This window comes from Perna viridis, chromosome 4 (genome assembly GCF_037379345.1).
Source record: "Perna viridis isolate PV_CMFRI_1.1 ecotype Kerala chromosome 4, ASM3737934v1, whole genome shotgun sequence".
Classification (NCBI taxonomy): Eukaryota; Metazoa; Mollusca; class Bivalvia; order Mytilida; family Mytilidae; genus Perna; species Perna viridis.
Window position 1 is genome coordinate 20119358 of NC_142448.1, and position 21594 is coordinate 20140951.

The 21594-nt window shown below is 32.8% G+C and overlaps 1 protein-coding gene across 1 annotated transcript; it reads right to left on the bottom strand.

The window, feature by feature from the left end:
* Positions 1 to 12283: 12283 nt before the first annotated feature.
* On the bottom strand, positions 12284 to 17554 carry LOC148619245 (group XIIA secretory phospholipase A2-like). The gene is made up of 4 exons (XM_088578927.1): positions 17273 to 17554; positions 14753 to 14820; positions 14174 to 14339; positions 12284 to 13858 (listed from the first exon to the last, which is right to left on the bottom strand). The coding sequence occupies exons 1-4, from the start codon at positions 17481 to 17483 to the stop codon at positions 13515 to 13517; spliced, it is 789 nt and encodes a 262-aa protein (XP_088435053.1). The 5' UTR covers positions 17484 to 17554; the 3' UTR covers positions 12284 to 13514.
* Positions 17555 to 21594: the final 4040 nt, after the last annotated feature.

The window sequence follows — 21594 nt, forward strand, 5'->3', positions numbered from 1 at the left end:
CAGACAAGTACAGTTTGGAACATAAATAATAATCTACATATCCTCGTTTATCAACTCGTTTACTCTTCAGTGATTTTGTCTTGTGTCAAAGTACTTTATGTGGCAAAGATGACTACTAAGTGACACTTACAAGGGGATTGAATCGTCATTTTTATACGTTTTTATAATCATTATTCATATATTTAGAAGTAAATCTGATTCCAGTCAACGAAAATAGCTCTTTCAATATTTTAAAGACATCATATGTGAAATATCAAGAAACAAATGATTTATTTCGGACGCATCTTAAACACTTTTAGCTTTAAAACGAGGTACCATGTCCACCGTTCGTCAGTTCATTTACCAAGTACGTATATTCCAGTAGCCTTTGCTATTCTTTTTTGTCCCAAAGTTTGGTCATATTATTCAATATCTAATTCAATAACAAATATTGAAACATGCGATGAATGTTTGTCAAAATGAAAGTCCCCCATTACACCGTGTTCCTTTTTATTGCTTAAAAGTGATATCTTACTGTTATGTTCTTGATATTTGGCTGTAAGTTCATTATTTTAATCCCATATTTCCTCATGTAGGATCGGTGATATTAAGAAAGCATTGATTACACATAGTTTTTATTAGAACAATCATCCAACAACGTTGAAATGCCAATTTATATCAATTTTATTACGGACATATCAAGATGTTTTCGCAGGATTGTGCCTACAAGAATTAATTTAAACATCATTTACTGCAAGAATATGTTTTTGCCTACGTAATACCCTAAGACCCGGTATTCTTGATAATCTTAGATTTATCTGCAGTACAGGATATTGTTTGGTAAACAGCATGTATATCGTATTAAGCAGAAATGTCATCACTACCTATTTTGGAAACTAATCTGCATTGAACGTAATTGTCATTTGCTTGTTGTTCTCGTTGTATAAAAACGTACTGATGATTTAGAAACCTACTTCAGCAGTGCTTTGAAAATTAGGAAAAATAATTTTATTTTTTATTATCTCTATTTTGAATGTAAATCTAATCTCAGATTGTATTAAGCACAAATTAAGCACGATAATCAAATAAAAAAAGCTGCTTTTTTGTAAGTTGCATAAATGTTTCTTTCGTTTTAGAAAATGCCATCGATGAAATATTGTATATACTGCATTATTTGAGTACGTGTAAATGTGTTGTTATACCCACCTGCTTAAAAGTTTATATGTAATGACAATGTTGTGAATTCGTCCGTCCGTCCGTCCATCAATCTCAAGTTTCTGTCCGCAACACGTTTGAAAATGCTGAATGGAATTCGATTAACCTTGTACAGCTTTTTTCATATTTTTTTCTGGTTTGTTTTCATCCTTATTCCCCATGTTAACCTTTTTACAATATAAAATCTTAATACCGGTTTTTATCAATAATTTTAACGTCACAAAATGGACGCAGAAAGGCAATAATAGTGCTGAGGTAATTGTGTTTCATGTAGATTGTCTTCGGCAAACTTTTTATAGTTTATTTCATTCTTATGAATTAAAATAAATTTCCCCTTTGTTACAGCTTTAACTTATTCTGTCGATTCTTTGAATGATATGATTCATCTACTCCTGTAAATCCGTACAATACTATAAATTATAATAACAAGTCACAATCACTGACTATTATGGTAAATGAAAGCGTTATTATCAAATTTTCTTTTTCCTGATCATAAATAGATATTCACAATTACTGTTTAAAAATTGATTCACCTAATTATAGCAAATGACTAAATAATTGATTATTCACGGCGGACAAGCACGTAATAAGACCAATAACATGAAATTATACAGTAAAGAGAAATCAAGGGAATCATAATTCGAACGGTAATCAAAAAGAACATTATCTTACGACTAGACAAAAGACACACACAACAAATCATATGAAATAACCGAAATAATACGCAAATAAAAACAACAGATTTAATGAGCAACTCTGACTCCACCTACAACTTGGAGTATGGATGTTTTTGGTGCATTGGTATGGTGAGTGTCCTCTTTTTTCTCGAAACATTTGCCGTGTTGCTATAAAGTGTCGCGTTAGGGGTAGACAAAAGAAAAAAAACTTGGCTGAATTAACCAGTTTCTATGGTGCAGATGGATACACCGCTCGTGATGACTACTACAAAAGTTTAGAATGTAATGAAGACTTTAATCTTGTAGCAATATAACCCTGTTCAAAAATATCTCATTTTTGACATGCCCAGTGTTAACGCTTTTTACAATTCAAGGTAAAACCTAAAGGAAATAAAGAAACCAAAGACCTATGGGACCTTTGAAATATCTGTAAACAATTTAACCTGCACAAATTGCCCTGTTTAAATAAGAACTAATAAGATGGCTTACAAGTTGTGATACCCCGAAATAAGGAACATAAACAAAGTCCTCGGTATAGGAAGTGGTCAGTTGTTCTGAAAATGGATCCCACCATATGGTATACCTACAGTCTACAGAAAGAATGTGTTGAGGTTTCAAGCCGCTGAGATGAAAAGTCGCTGAGATAAGTGTGACAAGAACTGTTACTTTCAAAAATACAAAGTAAAAAATAAATAAAGTCCTCAGTAAACAGGAAATTGGTGTCGTACTTTATTTTTCGAAAATGGATCCCACCATATTGCAAACCTACAGAAGAATGTGTTAAAATTTCAAGCTGCTGTAATGAGCAGTTGCTAAGAAAAGGCCAGACATGGAAAACAGACAAAAACAACAAAAAAACATAAAATAATAAAAATAAAACGTACAAAGTAAAAAAAGTAAATGAGCAACTCAGACTTCATAAAAAACAGGGAACATGGACCAGGTGCAACGGTAGGGTAAGCATCTGAAGAATTTATTGCGTCCATTGAAATCTGACACTAATACAAATAAGAGCAAAACGAACCAGTTGTGAGATGAAACTACCACACCACAGAAAGGTGCTTCCGGAATATTCTCATCTAAGAATGGAAAATGCAATAGAAAAATTAAAATCATCTCTTTGATAATAACTTTTAGTATGAAGGTTGCCATTTTCTAGTGTAATATCCAAGTCAAGGAAAATGGTACGAATACTATTATTGTTAGACTTAGTCAACTTAAGTTCTTTGGGGTAGTTATCTTGAAAATAGTTTTCGAAGTGTGTTTTATTTACGGCCCAAATATCATAAGAATATCCAAAAGAATTATTGAATTCATGCAATATATCATGTTGTCTTTGTGTCTTCTTTGTCCAGCGAATTCTGAGGTCACCTACCAATTTTTTTGTTTTTTCGTCATGTTTTATGGATAACTTTTACGACAGCATGTTGTTGTTTCAGGGCAGTAATCATGAATTGAAAACTCTGTTTCAGTCAGGACTTCACCGTTGTACGATTTTTGTGTCTTTGGTAGCTAAGAAAGTTCATGTAGTTTGCTTACCGTCGTAATACATGTTTTTTCTTTGTTATTTCTTACTCTTGTTTGTTTTTATCTTTGTTTTGGGTTTCTGTGGATGTATTCATTTTTTTCATCTTTTAATTTGTTTCCTGTTTTAAATGATAAATGTCAAGGTCAACTTTTCGAGTAACAATTGATTTGTTTGATATCATCAAACGTGCTGTTGTTAAGGTTCCTAAGAATCATCTCAAACTGTCATAAAATGCCAAAAATGCATTTAACAAATAGTACGAACTATCGGAAACCGGAAAGGAAGTCGGTTTTTCTGACTTCATCTTCTCGGTCGAGTATAGGCCAAACTAGTTGTCAATAGTGTTATGGTTGTTGGATAGATACATAAACCACATACATGTAAATGCACATGTAAACAAAACTCAGGAAAAATAATGACCATTAATTTTCCTGTGGGGAATGTAGAAGAAGTGTCCTAGAGACAATTTTTTAGCAATCATATTTAAACATGAAAAACAAGAAAGTATTTTAGTTACTTTATGTTCTTTGTTGTGTATGTCTGTTTTCCATGTCTGGTTTTTGTCCCTGGATTACATTCTTTTGATTACAGCTATAACCTTGGTTCCCTTGATTATTCTTTGTTTTATACAATTAACTAACATATTAAATGAGTAAGTATCATTGATCCTGCAAAACAATTTGTGACAAAATGGCATAATGATTTACCGATGATTTTATTTTTCACATTTTAAGCTCACTTTGCCCAAAGTTATTACCATCAGTTTGCGTCCGTCGTAGTCGTATGTAAATGTTCCCTGAATGAACTTAATGACCGATTAACTGTAAGCTGGCATTAATATTTCTGAGGGTACTCTGCACAAAAGCTATGTTTGGATTTTTGATCCGTTACTTATTTCAAAGTATATCTCAAACACTATGAGAGACAGAGAAAAATAGAGATGACCCTCCTTGGGTCAAAAATGTCCTTTTTACAGTTTTTGCTACTGAGAGACAAAGAAAAATGCGATTTTTAGCTAATATCTTGAAAACCATAATAGAAAGAAAAAAATTCCAGTTGATGAAAAGGCCTACGAAAGTCTTCATTGGTCATTGGAAGTTGAAAGATGACTCCTTGTTGGAATGATTGCCCCAGAAATGCGAAAATTTACGTTTCTATTTAGTTTTGACCCATTTCGAATTGATTGGGTGTTTTTAAACCATATTTAAAAGTTATTGCAAAAAGGCAAGAAACATAATTTATGAGAATGTTATCAACATTTTTGTTTATCTGTATTATGCTGTATAATTGATATGTTTATTTATCAAAACTGTTTACAAGTAATGCTTTTAAAACTATTTGGAAAATGTGATGCAATACTGATTTTTTTGAAATGCTCATGAAAATGTGTCCCTCCCTTTATTCACATAAATATTATTAATTTTTACAATGTAGAAGTTTGTGCAATGCGTTCTCACAAGTTTGTAGTGATATTGATGATGAGTTGTCTTTGTTGTGAAGTACACTTAGTAGAGTAAAATTATGGACAGTCAACAAAGAAAGAAATGTAAACGTTATCGAAATAATATGATCTCTAATGGATGTTATATTTGAGTAGCGATACCAGTGGGAATATGAGTATTTGTTAATGAAATCTTCTGCTACGTGACTCTATGCAACTTCATGAATGGTCACAAATGATGGTCCATTATTACCATGAACTGTAATGTATCTGATTTTCAAGCCTGCTTCATTTCGTGGTCAATCAATTAGTTTGATAGTTATGATAGCGTATCATTGATCAGGCAAATAACAATGGTATCATTTAACATTCATGCAACAGTCTCAAATATGGTTATTCACATGTTAAAATCACAACCGCCAAGGTCATTGTAGTCAAACAGCAGTCATTAATGAAATACTCACCTCTATGAGACGTCATACATCAATCCATAAGAGGATGAATTCATTCAGATATGTTAAAAAATTACAATTCAGATTAGTCCAGATACGGCCGTTCTGTATCATATTTCATATGAAAAGCGAAATTTCTTACTTGGTTCTTAAGGAATGCAAACAAAGTCGTGGTCTTGAAATTGCAACTCTAGAAGTCATATTTTAGATATACAATCTAATTATCCAATAAATACGTTGTCTGTGCTAATCAGGAAAATAAAATGTTTTTAATAAAACAAGACATTCTTTTCTGTCTGCGTCTTGTTTGATATAGCGATATACCTACACGGAATACCTATTTGGATGTTAAGGTAAAAAAAAAACAACTATATGGTCTGACAAAAAGAGTTAAATCAAGACGTATGGTTTTCAACTCTAGTTTCTTGATTGGTTTTCACTGTATGTTTTTCAGTATGTACTTTTTAACCCCTTTTTGTACGATTTGTTATTCGTATATTGTCCTTTTGTTGCGTCCTGTGTTGATTTGTCGACGAATTGTCCCTTATTTGTCGTGTTTGAATAATGAACATGGACTTGTTTACTAACACAAGCTGTAAACGAATTTCTTTTTAAGGGGCTAATTTAGTTACTTTTAAAATTCTTTCGTTTAAATTTCAAAGCTAATATTTGAATTGGTTTAAGTGCCAATGGAAAAATGCAATGTCCCCAACTTCGAATAAATAACGCTGTTATAATAACATAAATTTGTTTATTCTTTTAAATAATACAATTCCAAAACCTTTATAATATGATAGTCTTGTCTGGTTCTTCGGTTCCCAAGAGAATTGCACTTATAGTAAATACATAGCTTTTCTAAAAAAAAATATACAAATGTGATGATGTACAATATTGACTGCACGATAAATTTAATTCCTTTCCATATAGTATGGAACAATCACTTCTGACTGAATTACTTGGTATAAAAGTTAACAAAAAAAGGAAGTGGGTGGTCTTAGGATAATTGCTAATATTAGAGTTCCTCTTTGTCAAGTTTACAGTCTGACGAAAATGACAAAATTGTCAATAATTAAACGTATTGAAGCCATAACAACTAGAAAACAATTAAGCAGATAATTAGAAAAGTAATCATGTGGGAGTTACGTATCAAATACATGTAATAAAACTGTTAATTTTATGTAAAATCACAATAAATCAATGTAAAGTGAGCCATGTAACATTACAACTTTAAACTAATTAGAACAATACAGCTGTAAGTAAAACCAGTATCCATTACTGAGCATGTTTGGATTTTTCATAAGGCCATAGATACAATAAATAATGGCATTAAGATTTTTTTTTTGAATTTTTACCATAGGGCTTGTCTGGTGAAACTTATCATATGTCTGAATGCTTGTCTTTTGACCACAAATATAGAACCATCCTAAGACATGACAGAGAACATTTAACAAATTAAACTTGAGACTATCTTAGTAGATATGGTCTTAAGACAATCGTATAATACTTCATTAAATGCACACCAACTTTTACTTGGCCGTTGGTATTAAACTAAAATAAATAAGAAAATTTGCAGTTAAAATAATGTTTTGGAACAACAAACATCTTCATTTATTTTGTAGATGATTTAATATTACTATATTCATGTCTTGGCACATGGTAAATGATACAGTTCGTATTCATTAAGTGCCCGGTGTTTCAAAACAAATTCTCAAATTGAGATTTTCCTAAAATTCTTGATTTTGTCCTCGAATCTGTAATTTAAAGTAATTTGATTAGTCAATATCTGAGTTGAGGAAAGAATTGAGGAAATTTCAATTTGTGATTATTTGGTTTTTTTATATATATAAAACCAGGCCCTGGTGTATGATTCCTATGTTTTACAGTTGTACTCTAAATGCAACTACCACAATAAGCAGATGCTGTCCGAAACTTCAGAACTTGAAATATTCAACAAATTATCTAAAACCTCAACTAACGCCGCTAAAAGCAAATGAAACAATGACTACGCTTCAAAATGTATAAGCTGTAACCATATAACAAGTATGCAGATAATAATACACAATTATGTGGGAGTTAAGTATTAAAAAGTTAAATGAAATGTTAATTAGATATTTAACTAAAATAAACAAGTGAATATTATCTGCAATAATTTTTTTTTCATTGAATTCATTTTCCTTCACATCTGTAAATTTTACCTACCATTTTGGTATCACAATGATACGAAAGGGTAAGAATAAAAATAGACTGCTTGAAACAATTCCTATTGTTTTTCCAATATAATTAATTGCTTAAAATTGCCTTGACGACTACTATTCACGCTGTTCTTTTCTTCTAATATAAGCGACTGGATGCAGCTTTGGCAGATTATGTTCTCTTGGTGTCTCCTTTCTTCTAATTTACAGTTCGTTTATACACCTACAATGTAAACCTAAATAGAACAATCTTATTTTGTCTTCTTTTTCCCATAGCTAAGTGTAGGAGGTAACTTGCCACTTCTCTACTTGGCTGTCATGTCTACTTTATAAACGAAAATTCAGTTGGTAGGTAGTTTCATCCCTAAGTCTCCGTTTTGTGCCATGTTAATCTTAAAAACATTTATAATCCTGAAAACGATTAGTTTTGGTATTTGTAAGAGTTAATAATATAACTTGTTAAGAAACATGCATAATCAACCAAATGTTTGTTTCCATGTGCGATAGTCTCGACTCTAAAATTACATTATACGTGGCATTCATTTTCATGGTTCGCCGAATTATATAATTTTTTTACTGAGGAACCTCGAACTTGACGAATTCATTTTTTCTTCTTTCCGCGATTTATTCCTGATCACAAACAAGACAAATGCACATTTTCCTACTCGATTGGCTCATATGGGTTATAAATATATACTTTTTTATATAAGAAACAACCCTGCCAGAGTGGTGGAATTAGAACTAGTTTACAAACTAGCTGTATGTCGCTGCTGCCTTTTTACTTATGGCATTTTTGTTTCAATTTATTCTTCCTTGATATCAAAACCGTTTACTACAAGAATACAAGATACTGTCTTTGTGCCTAATATAATTGGTGACTAAATACAAAGACGAGGGGTACATTCAACAAGAACAAAAAACAAACATCGTACATTATCAAAATACGCATTGGTTTTACGACTGTCTGTTGAAATGCACTAATCAATCACACTGGACAAAAATGGACTCGATTCAACATTCTAACATTTAGACAACATCTCCTCCGGTTTATTTAAACGATGAAGACAATTTTAAATATTTTAATAAAGTAATAAGAATTTCTGCCAGTTATTATTTATTTGTACTCGGAATTCCATCGTTTCGAATACCAGCTATGTATGATGTTTCTGAGTCTGGAGTCAGAGAAAATCAGCATGTTGCAAACAAACTTGAAACCCCTGAGTTTATTTAAGAGTAGGTCAAGGAATGAAGTGGTGCATTTATTTCAAGGCCATAGGTAAATAAAAGAAAAATATATTCAAGAAAAAATACAGTATTAGGTCTCAATTAAGAGTTTTGAAGCGGTAGTTTTGATGATTAAAAGTCTAATCAAGGTTAGCTACGATTAAAGAAAAATTCAAACACGGGACAAGACAAAACAAAGAAATAGGTGATATAAAACAACCATCAGAAAACAAATGATGCACTCTGAAAACGAGGACATAAAAACTATCAGTATTTAACAACGGAAGGAAGCACACTAAAACTGCATACAATATAAAAACAAACAACATTCAGAAACCGTAAGATAGCACACTGAAAACGGCAACATTAAATACAATCAACATTAAGGAACCAAAAGGAGGCACATTGAAAGCGGCGACATAATAAAACAATCAACATTAAAAAAAGAAATACTGAAAACGGTTACATTAAAACGATTAACATTCAGAAACCTGAAGGAAGCACACTGAAAGGCGACATTAAAAAACAATCAACATTCGGAAACCAACAGGAGGCACACTGAATACTGGGACAGTATACGATCAACATTCAGAAAACTGAAAGGAGGCACACTGAAACGGCGACATAACAAATCAAAGACTGAAAGCTTTAAAGTCGACAAATATTCTATGCCACTGATTTTGACTTACTTTTAACATCCGAAATGACACAATTGCGATATGCTCTAATATCAGGTGACTTCAGCTAGAATCTTGGTTCCCTTGATATGATTACACTTTCGTAAACGTGATGACCCGAATATTTTCAATCATAACAAATGGTTACCATCAACCAGATTAAACAACTGGCAATGACTATATATAGATATCGGGGTCCTGATAACGTATAATGTTCTACTGTATATGGCTTATATAGTCTAAACTTACCGATCACATACAAGCAAAAAACACACGTAGAACACAAGTATATGATGTTTAAGAGGTACTTTGGAACTCGATTGAAGCTAGAACTACGAAGCTATGATGGTAAATATGGCACCGATCAGCAGCTTAATGTGGAAGAGTAATCAAGGGAACCAAGGTTATAGCAGTAATCAAAAGAATGTAATCCAGGAACAAAGACCAAGCATGGAAAACAGACATACACAACAAAGAACATAAAGTAACTAAAATCATACATACAAAGTAACAAAAGTAAATGAGCAACTCGGACTCCACTAAAAACTGGGAGCATGGACAAGGTGCACCGGTAGGGTAAGCGTCCTCTGCTTTTCTAGAAACACCCGCCAAGTTGCTCATAAAAAGTCAAGCCCGGGGTAGACAAACGACGAAAGGAAAACTATGACCCGTTGAATAAATCATTTTTCATGGTGCTAATGGATACAGCATAACGATCCACGAGTTCATGATGACGACCATAAAACTTCTGTAGTGATGACTTCAATCTTTTAGCAACATAACCCTGTTCCAGAAGCCTATTTGTTAGAGTTCTAGCGCGATACAAAAATTTTGCGTAGTTTCGGCAAGCTCTGGCATAACGTATGAGTTGTGATATGAACACTCCATACGCAGGAGCCGAAGGGATGTTGCCACAGATGAAAGGAAAGTTGACAATTCTGAATGAAAAGTCATCAGATTTGTCGTAAAGTTTGGTCAATAGTTTTCCTTTACCATCGATTTCTAAGTGTAGGTCAAGATATGAGGCTGACTTCACAGTGTCTGTAGTATCCTTTATCTCAAGTTCTTTTGGGTAGATGCTATGAATCAAATCCCCGAAATTAGAATTGTTTAAAAATAATACGTCATCTATATAGCGGAAACTGAGATTGAAGGATCTAGCCAAACGATATTCTTTCTTTCTGATCAGATCAGCTATAAAGTCAGCCTCATAAGAGTGAAGGAATAGGTCAGCAAGTAAAGGAGCACAATTTGTTCCCATTGGAATGCCGACCATTTGTTGAAAAATACGTCCACCACACTGGACAAATATGTTGTCGATTAAAAATTCCTGCATTTTATAAACATCTTCCTCTGTATATTGGGAAGATGATTTGGAATTATTTCTTACAAAGTATAAGGAATCTCTACCTGTGGAGGAGTAATAATAATGCAAATCATTTGCGAATGTAAAGTACTGAAATTACGAGTGCAAGAAGTCGCTATCAATATTAGCGACTTGAAAACAATCAACTTTACCAAAAAGAAAAAAGAAAAACTGAACACGGTGACATTGAAACAATCACCAGTCAGAAACCTGAATGAAGCACACTAAAAAACATTCAGAAACCAACAGGAGGCAAACTGAACACGGGGGCATTAAACAATCAACATACAGAAACCTAAAGAAAGCACACTGAATACGGGGGCATTAAACGATCAACATTTAGAAATCTATCGGAAGCACACTGAATACGGGGACATTAAACGATCAACATTCACAAATCTATCGGAAGCACACTGAATACGGGGACATTAAACGATCAACATTCAGAAATCTAAAGGAAGCACACTGAATACGGGGACATTAAACGATCAACATTCAGAAACACCTAAAGAAATCACACTGAATACAGGGACATTAAACAATCAACATTCAGAAATCTAAAGGGGGCACACTGAATACGGGGACATTAAACATTCAGAAATATAAAAGGGTGCAGTAATAACGGAGATAAAAACGACTAACGAGGCACGCTAAAAATGGCAACATTAAATGTCAAAATTTAGGAACTAAAAAGAGGCACCCTGAAAATGGCGATTTAAAAAAGATTCAACATTCAGAACCCGGGAACAATCTGAACTCGCTGACATAAAAAACGATCTACATTCGGAGACCAAAAGGATGCACGCTAAAAACGGCGATATAACAATCCGTCAACATCCAGAAACCAAAATGAAGCACCATGAAAACGGCAAAAGAAAAGAAACAATCAACACTCAGAAAGAGAGAACATTGAAAGCGGACATCACATTAGAAAAATATGGTGTCGATTAAAATCCAAACATTTTTTCCTGAGTACAGTCTTTTTTTACGAAGTACCTTCTGCCGGCATAAGCATATCGGTCATTTTGTGTTCTGTACTCTGAAAAGTAAGTATTCAGATATACTAAATAGTTAATGTTTTGGATTTCTATCGGCAGCCTCTGTGCAAGTGCTCAGTTAGTGTGTGTGTGGTGCAGAAAATTTGTAATTTGGATTACTAGTATAGGAGTATTTATAATTTTCTTTTCTACATTATCTAGAAAAGCCAGAGGACGCTTATCCTACCGGTGCACCTGGTCCATGCTCCCAGTTTTTAATGGAGTCCGAGTTGCTCATTTAATTTTGTTACTTTGTATGTATTATTTTGGTTACTTTATGTTCTTTGTTGTGTTTGTCTGTTTTCATGTCTTGTCTTTGTCCCTGGTTTACATTCTTTTGGTTCCCTTGATTACTCTTGAAAAATAATGTACTACTTGCAGTGAGTTTACAAAAAATACATCCATGACAAAGGGACAAGTCACATGTAATTTTGTTTGTTAAAAAGAAAATGATGCTAAAATATTCATCATTGAAAAAATTAAAAAACAAATATCTATTTATTTTTTATATATTTTTAAGATATTATGAATGTAAGAAAGGTAGTTAGGAAAACCAAGGCAAAATAAAATAATTTTTTCTCAGGCATGTTACATCAATGTCTTAAGGTATTATCAATATATTTTAAGCAGACAATACGACTTCAACGATAAGAAAAATTGATAACAGAATCAACACTGACAAATTTAATACATTAATTTCAATATTGCAAATGATCCTCCAGTAATGTCTACGTATTAAACGTGATATTTTCAGTAACAAAATCATTATTCAGAATATTCAACATGTTGAGTTGAGTTGTACAGACCCAAATAAGTACAAATAGAGCAATAACAGTTATAAAAATGAAATATAACATTCGTGATAGAACAATTGTAGCTAGGCCTCTGATTATCAATGTCAACTTATACATAAATACAAACGAAAAGCTGACATGCACAAAATAGATCGTGTGTAATACAGAAGTGCATACCAATGTAATTGAGCGTAGTTAAAACCCTTGAATTCACTTGTAATATAAAAAGTAAAACTCTCTATACCACAGTAATGAGTAATAAGTTTCCAACAGCATGTGTCAACATATTTTTCCATAAAGAAGTTTAAGGAGGGTGACATCAATCCTTTTCCCAGCAGCAAAAAATGATACCATGCAAAACCTTAATAATTACCATATGGTGTCCTCAATAAATATTAATTATGATTATAAACCTTGTAACCATGAAATAATTAATACCAAACATTTATAAAACAATATATCAAATACTGAGATTAATAGCTTTAATCAGGTAAACCTAGAAATTTACAATAAAGCTTTTCATACCAATGAATCCGTCTTTCTATATATAAAAAAAGAAATATTATGTTCAATACCGTAATATTTTTATGAAATGTCTGAAATAAGAGTGCAGTTGTGTAGTTGAAAAAAATGAAAAAGTGTACATTGATAACCAAAATAAACAGCACTACTTAAAAATTGAACTAATCAAAGTGTTTTCGTTGATCAGGTACAAATTATACCTAAACCTTAGTTAACTTTTAGATTTCTATATTTCTTCTGGAGAACTGAACAATGTTCAATAAATAATATAAGCTTCATAAAAGCAATTTTTGGCCAACAAAAAACAAAAAAATAAAAATATAAAAAAATAGGACGGAATATTCAAATAGAAAAACAATATTCTAAAGTGAACACAAGATTATAATAATAATATAAAAGTATAATTAATTCTATAATTCTCCACTTTTTCTACTTGTTTTAGATTTTTCGTCTTTAATTTTATTCTCATTAGAATTTGATTTATTTTCTTCATTTATCTTTACTTTACTTGGTGTAATGTTGTGTTCTTGGTTCTGTTTCTTATTCTTTTTATTTGTTTTTGAGCTATCTTGCTCACTTTTGTCTGATCGTCCACGGTTAATTGAGTTATTGACAGTGTGTTTTTTGTTGTTGGATTTATCTTCTAAAGCCATTTCATCTCCACAAGTACAAGCTTTCTTCTGTGCATTTTTGAAAGGTGTACATCCAAGCGCCATTGTCCCTCTATACATGATTTCTGCTGTTGCTTGACAGCCTGAAAGAAGCGAAGTATAAAATGTTTGATGACAATGAGGGTATGAGAAAACTTTTTATGAGATCTTATAATGTGATACCAATTCATACAATAGTTTTGAAGTTAAACTTACGTTAAGACATGTCTTCTGGGAATAAATTTTTTTTTTCAGAATTCTGATCTTAAAATCTATCAAATTAGTTGTGTTGAGTATTGAAATCAGTTAAAAAAGCTGATTGCGGCTTACTGTGATACAAGGGGACGCAATATGTGTAAACAAATATTAGTATGTAAACTTTAAATTCAAAGACAGACAACTCAATTTTATAAAGTTACCTTCATACTCTTCTTTATTTAAAGTATGTTGTATGTCGTCACACATATTTAGAAGGCATTGTTTGAAGTCATTATCGCAGTGTCCTTTGTCTGTATTACATGTGTCGTAACATTTGTCATGGACATCACAACATGCAGTCATTTGAGGAAGGTTAGCGGTATCAAACTGAGAAGGTGAATAAAAGTAGAGGATAACCACTTGGCTCAATAGTTCATTAGAATATACATAAAAACATGATCAACAAGAGTAAACTTTGTTCTTTTTAACATGTTACGGTGAAAGAAAAACAAAACAAGAAGTAGTTTACATCATTGCAATAGCTCAAAAATATCGATCGATGTGTATTGTATCTGACAGTGTACATTTTGTACTCAAAGGTAAATTCAAAGATGCATACTCTGAATATCTGAAAGACACTAATACATTGTTACACGCAAATGGGCAAATTTGGGTATAATAATAAAATCGACATTGCAGTTACGAACTCAACTTCAAATAATCTGTGAATTATCTCATAAAACAAACCTCCACTGTGTATTTTACATTTATAGTAATGAGTGATAGTTGTTAGCATATACCTCGATTCCGAATGATCCACATCCATTTGAGGTAGGTACGTGTCCTGGTTTTGGTATCAATTTCTGATCTGAAATAAAACCTCGGTTATTTCATTTGAATTGATAACATGAAGAAACAAGCGAGTGGGCTCAGAAACATACCGATAATAAACCCCTGAAGAAAGTCAAAATATCCTGATCAAAAACACTACACCCTGAAGAAAGGCAAAATACCCTGATCAAAAACACACCCTGAAGAAAGTCAAAATATCCTGATCAAAAACACCACACCCTGAAGAAAGGCAAAATATCCTGATCAAAAACACCACACCCTGAAGAAAGTCAAAATATCCTGATCAACAACACCACACCCTGAAGAAAGTCAAAATATCCTGATCAAAAACACACCCTGAAGAAAGTCAAAATATCCTGATCAAAAACACCACACCCTGAAGAAAGGCAAAATACCACAGCTTGAAGAAAGGCAAAATACACTGATCAAAACACCACACCCTGAAGAAAGGCAAAATACCTTGATCAAAAAATACCATACCGTGAAAAAACACAATAATCTGATCAAAATCACGACACCCTTATCAAAAACAAAAATCCCAGATAAAAAAAAAACACCACCATAATCGAAACACAATTCACTATCCATGAACACCATACCCTGACCATAAACACAACACCCTTATCAAAGACATTCATTTTCACGGACTGCCATTTGCTGACATCAGTTTTCAACATCATACCCAGACCATAAACACAATACTATGATAAAAAACGAACCCTGAACAAAAACACATTATCCTGATAAAAACACAATTCTCAGTTGAAAACACCATATCCTGACCATAAATACAAACATTACTCCATGGTCACAAAAATATAACCCTGACAAAAAAACATTGCCTATCCATCAACAAGTAAATATCATACAAATAAACACAATATCATGAAAAATATATCATACTAAATATAAACACATCAAAACATTATTGAGCCTTCAACAAAATACCTGAGCAAGTTTCTAGACAGTCATAGGCACTATGGGGAAAGTGAATCTTCCCATTGGTGACGCTTTGTTTGCGTTCAACAAGGTGATCTCCGGTAAGCCTCGCCCAGGTAAACCTTTTTGAAGCGTTTACGAACCAGATCGTAATTTTTTAACATGCAGGTGAAACCTTTTTTTTCAATTTCAAACCATCATCATCATCGGTTCCCAAGTAAACGTACATGTCAAATAGCGTGCTCGATTGCGTGTCCTTCCGAAGTGGGAAAAAACATTTTCTAGGGTAGCCTCTGTTGGCAAAGAGGGGTTTCATTATTTAACACTGAGCAATGAAATATTGGTCGTCGCTGCATATACAGCGAGGTCTATGAAAAGTTTTTTTTTTTGTTTGAACGACTGAGGACGACAGGACTAATATTTTAAATAATGATGTGGACATTTTGCCATCTTGGATCAAGAAAAGAAAGACTACCCTGGATGTTGATGAAATATTTGTTCGATGGATGTTGAGTGGAAATACAGTTGATGAAAAAATCAGCATCAGACTGAGGATACACCGAATCATCATATATAATACATTTTTTAAGACCTGATATGGGACTGGATTAACTCAATATCCTGATAAAATATAAACAAGAACACACCACAAAGCCGTCTATATTCCCTATCAATGAAACAACGAGCCTTAAACATACAATACCCTAAAAGAAATTACAAGGAAACGCTGTCGAGCCCTAATCATTTAACACAAGTAAACAATGATGAGCTCTATGAACACTAGCTTCAATGTGAGGCACGACTATGAAGTTCTGAAATGGTTCTAATAAGTATTGTATATCTCAAATACAGTTATCTTTACATCACTGGTAAAGAACCATTATATAACACAATGTGACGTGTTATTCTCTTCTTTATTGAAGGAAAAGAAATATTCAACTAGCGTAAATTATCAAAATTATAAAAAAATTAGTGAAGCGTTTGACTTAATTCTGTCGTGACAGATTGAAATACCTATGGAAATCCCGACTTTGGGTAGAAAAATACACAAGATATTTTTAAAATATTGTTGAATGAACCATGATAAATAGTGTATTACACATGTATTTTGTTAATGTACCAACTAAAATTGAACGGAAATTCTTAACTACTAGCGTCATAGTATATTTTTATTTATTTTACAGAATAAACTCTTTACAGGTTAGGCAAATATACAGAACATACAATACAACGCATTGAGACAAATTACAACGAATCTAAAGCAATAATGGCTTATGAAAGCGATTACAAACATGTATGGCTTTGACCAATATGGACTTCATTTTTCGCAACTCCAAATATTGCTTTATAAAATCAACAATAATGGGTATTACATCTATATCTGAACTTAAAATATGAATTAGTTTAAAGGGAGAACAATCTGAGAATTTGCCATATATTATTTAAAAAGTCAGTTCTAAAACTATCATTTAGTTTGGCAAATGAAAAATTGAAAACTTGCATTTATAAACATAATACGTTGTCCTTACCATTCTCACATTTGTATTTACATTCAAATGCCTTCCCTTCAGCCATTCCTGCTAAGCCGTCAATAGCCTCACCAAACGACGACATCAGCTCGTTCAGACCATCTGAAAGACCCCCTCCTAAAGCATCTTTCAAATCACCTTCAAGGGCATCCTCGAACCCCCGACAGCATAAAAATAAGAGAGGGGTTGTAAAAAGTGCTTGGTACAACATTCCCCTTTTCGATGTTTCGTCTTATTTGTTTACAAACACGGTCAAGAAATAACACGTATAAGAGTTAAATATCCCTTAGGTAAAAACACTTAAAAAACCGAGATTGTAGTTAAACGTTCCGTAATTTCATTGGACTACAAATAAATTAGTCTTACTACCAAATATCAAGTAAATATTACGTTTTCTAAATAAGGCGATTAACGAATATTGATACAAAGCTGTTACGTTCTTATCATAACTGACTTGACAGCTTTAACTGCATTACCATAAAATAATTTAGTAAGTATACAAGTACAATGTACATGTAAATTAATGCTTAAAATGATTTTTATCCCATACAAAATTTGCGTACAGGATAAACGCTATAACTGAACACATTTCAACATCAAGATTGACCTGAAGTAGCGCTGGCAATTCCGGTCTAAGTTTGAAAAGTGTGTGTCTCTCTATCCAACATAATGAAGAGAAAATATTTTAACCCTTAATCATTTTAAACGCTGTCATTATATGGACTTTTTATAACAACAGGCTGTTCTTCCTTGGTGAATTCTAATTAGGTCATCGCCTAAAACAGTGACATTGTTACCGGGTGCAAAAATATTTTTTCTCTAAAAAAAACGAATGGAAAACAAGACTTTTTTCCCTTCTCGTTGTATCCTGTATATTAAGAGTGCAGAGCCCTTCACGCCTGTTGAAAATTGGACAAAAAGAAATGGCGAGGTTAGATGCACTGCAATTCTTATACATGTTAAATAAAAACTGCTTCTTATATGTTCACTCTACATTTCAGATTCCAATAAATGATGGCGCGGGGTTAACCCGGGAAACGATCGTGAATAAAGCATCTTCTATATAATGTCACTCGTACTTAACGTATTATTACCGTGCTAAACAATCTTTTTTTTAAAATGAAAAGCCTTAATAATTTCTTACTTTGTATGTATTGTTTTAGTTACTTTATGTTCTTTGTTGTGTATGTTTGTTTTCCATGTCTGGTCTTTGTCCTTGGATAACATTATTTTGATTACCGCTAGAACCTTGGTTCCCTTGATAACTCTAACGTACACGACTCTCTGATTCGATTACAAGACCTATCTTGGAATTGGCACACAAAAGAGGGAACGTATTTCCACGATGACTAAGAAACCCATGCAACTGTTTTCTTGGTTGAATGAAATCTGAGTGGTGAAATTGAATTGGCTATTATCTTGAACTTTATGACAGTATTCTGCCAAGTTCAAAATCACCGAGTCATAAAGCTTTCTTTTCTGTGTATTATCGGAGGCATATACTAATAGGTCTTCTTGGCTATATATTTTGCACACATTTTGCGCATATCTCTTTTAGTGTGTTCATTAAAGGCCAAAATAGTAACGCTTCACTCGAATATATTCGGAGACTTCGATGATGTTCGTAACAACAAACAACACTCAAATATATTGTATGATTTTATTACAACATCATTTTGTTCATTAGCAATTTTACAAAAACAACGTATCATGTTTATATTAAATCAGTATACAAATTGCGTATCTATGGAACAATGGTAGAAACTCGACTGGTTTCAACAGTTCTTTGGCAATTACTTTTTATTTGGTTTTAGCATCGTTATATCTATGACTTTTCACCGACACTCACTGCTTGATTACTAGAATTGAAATTTTACAGAGTAAGGAAAGCGATCTCTATAACAAAAGTCCATAATTTAAAATTTAAAACCAAAATTCTGTCAAAAAGAGCTTTGTTCATAAGATAGTACATGCATTGAAGGCAGATGTTTTTTTTTTTTTCAAGGAAATATACCTGAATTTCTTATTCTTTTTTAGGGAAATATACATCTTTTTTTACGGACGAAGAACTTGGCTTAGACGGCAATAATTTCACAAATGGCAAAAAGAAATATTGATTTACTACTGGATTGGAGAGAAATCTTCCCAGTTCCGCGTGGAAAAAAAAGGTATCGGATAGTTAATATATACTCCCTCTTTATAAAACAAAAAAGTACTTAATTGTCGAAACAGCAATAATATTCAGTCGGGGAAAAATATATATAGTCCAAAGCTGTCCCAAGTGTAACAAAAAGAAATGCTTCAATTGATACTGGAAACACGCCAGATCCACATTTCTTACGATTTTCATACCAACAGAAGAAATCCTAGGAAAAAATAGATAATCTTAAAGATGGACTAAAATGAATCCACTATGGTGACTCGTCAATGCAGACAAATATACATCTCAACTTAAAATCTAATTCAACAATAGGCCTGATCAAACAATCAATTTAAAAACTACAGAAGATGAATACTCCGAAATAGTTTGCCCAAATTCAAGAACAATAGACTGACCAATAAATATTGTCAAATGGTACTAGAAAGACTTTACAGCAGTGTTAAATGAATGTATAAGGTTCTCGGGACAAGAAGCTTTCTTAACAAAATATTAAAAGGATATTTTTTTTTACTCTAACTGACTTATATATTTTTTTCAACATAGGAAAAATATTTTTGTGCGCCTTTGTAGATTTCGTGAAGGCTTTGAGAGAGTAAATAAAAATATCATAAACGAAAAATGATTAAATACTACGTAAGTGGGGATTTTCAATTTGATAGTTAATATGTACAAAATATTCCACAGATTCCTTCTCTTTTAAGAAAGAGGCGTGCAAAGAGAAAACCTGTCATCTTTAACCCACTAATATTGGGAGTGATTTAATGCACTCGTAATTTCAGTACTGTACATTCCTATCTGATTTGCATAATTACACATTACTACTACACCTTATGCTGCTGATCGGTGCCGTAGAAGCGTAAATTCTAGCTTCATACAAGATCAAAATGTACCTCTTAAATACCATACGTCTACATATATTCTACGTGTGTTTTTAAGTCGCGAATATTGTTAGCGACTTCTTGCACTCGTAATTTCAGTACTTTACATTCGCATATGATTTGCATAATCATATATTACTACTCCACATTACGCTGCTGATCGGAGCCGTGTTTACCGTCATAACTTTGTAGTACTAGCTTCATACGAGATCAAAATATAAATATAATACGCATGTGTTCTACGTGTGTTTTTTGCTTGTATGAGAACAGGAAGTTTAAATTAAAAGATTAAATGATCGGTTAGCAATTACCATTACCCAGTTTCCGATTCAGACACAGGGGCTCGTTACAATTGACTATATATGTCATATACATTATCAGGCCCCCGATATCTATATATAGCCATTTCCAGTTATTTAATCAGGTTCCCGGTAACCAGTTATTTTGATTGAAAGAGTAATCCAGGGAAAATATTCGGGTCATCTCGGTTACGAAAGAATAATCACATCAAGGGAACCAAGATTTTAGCGGAATTCACCCAATTTTACAGCATATCGCATTCGTGCCATTTAGAATGTTGAAAGTAAGCCAAAAATATATTTCTTCGAAGTTATTTGGAAATCATTCAGTGGTTACTAGGTAAAATAAAGTTTTGTCTTGGCGTCCAGGTCAAATTTACACACTGGTCGGTGGCGTGATTGAACTATACAGGTCAAATTGTTCAATTAAAAGTGCACACTTACGTTTTGTACCATGTGTCGTTTCATTGATAGAGCTGTGTTAGCCTCAACTACTGTTATCATCGGTGAATGGGTTTTCCTTTTATGGTCATTTGCATATTGTTCATTTTAATATTTTCATCAATGGCGGATATATTTTTCTTTATTTGCATATTTCTTCTTCGGTTATTTGGACGAATGGTTGTATCCAATAATGAGTTGTCAACACAACGCAAAATCGTGCAATAAAAGATGAAATGATCGGTTATCATTGAACCTTTTGTAATATAGCTGAGAACGCCTAGTTTCCGAGTTGTTTTGATTGAGAAACATTTCGGTCATCACGACAGGGACTATATAATAATAACTGGACTGGTCACTAGCGATTTTACTAAACTAGCAACTGATAGAATTTCGTATTTTTTGCCATACAAAACCGAATAATTCAGTCGTTAAATTCCAATCACTATCGGTCACGGATAAATCTGACAGCAACATAGAAAAAGAAACATATATTTCAATTTCTTTTGAAGAAAAAGGTTGAACTTTGTCCGAATGCATTGT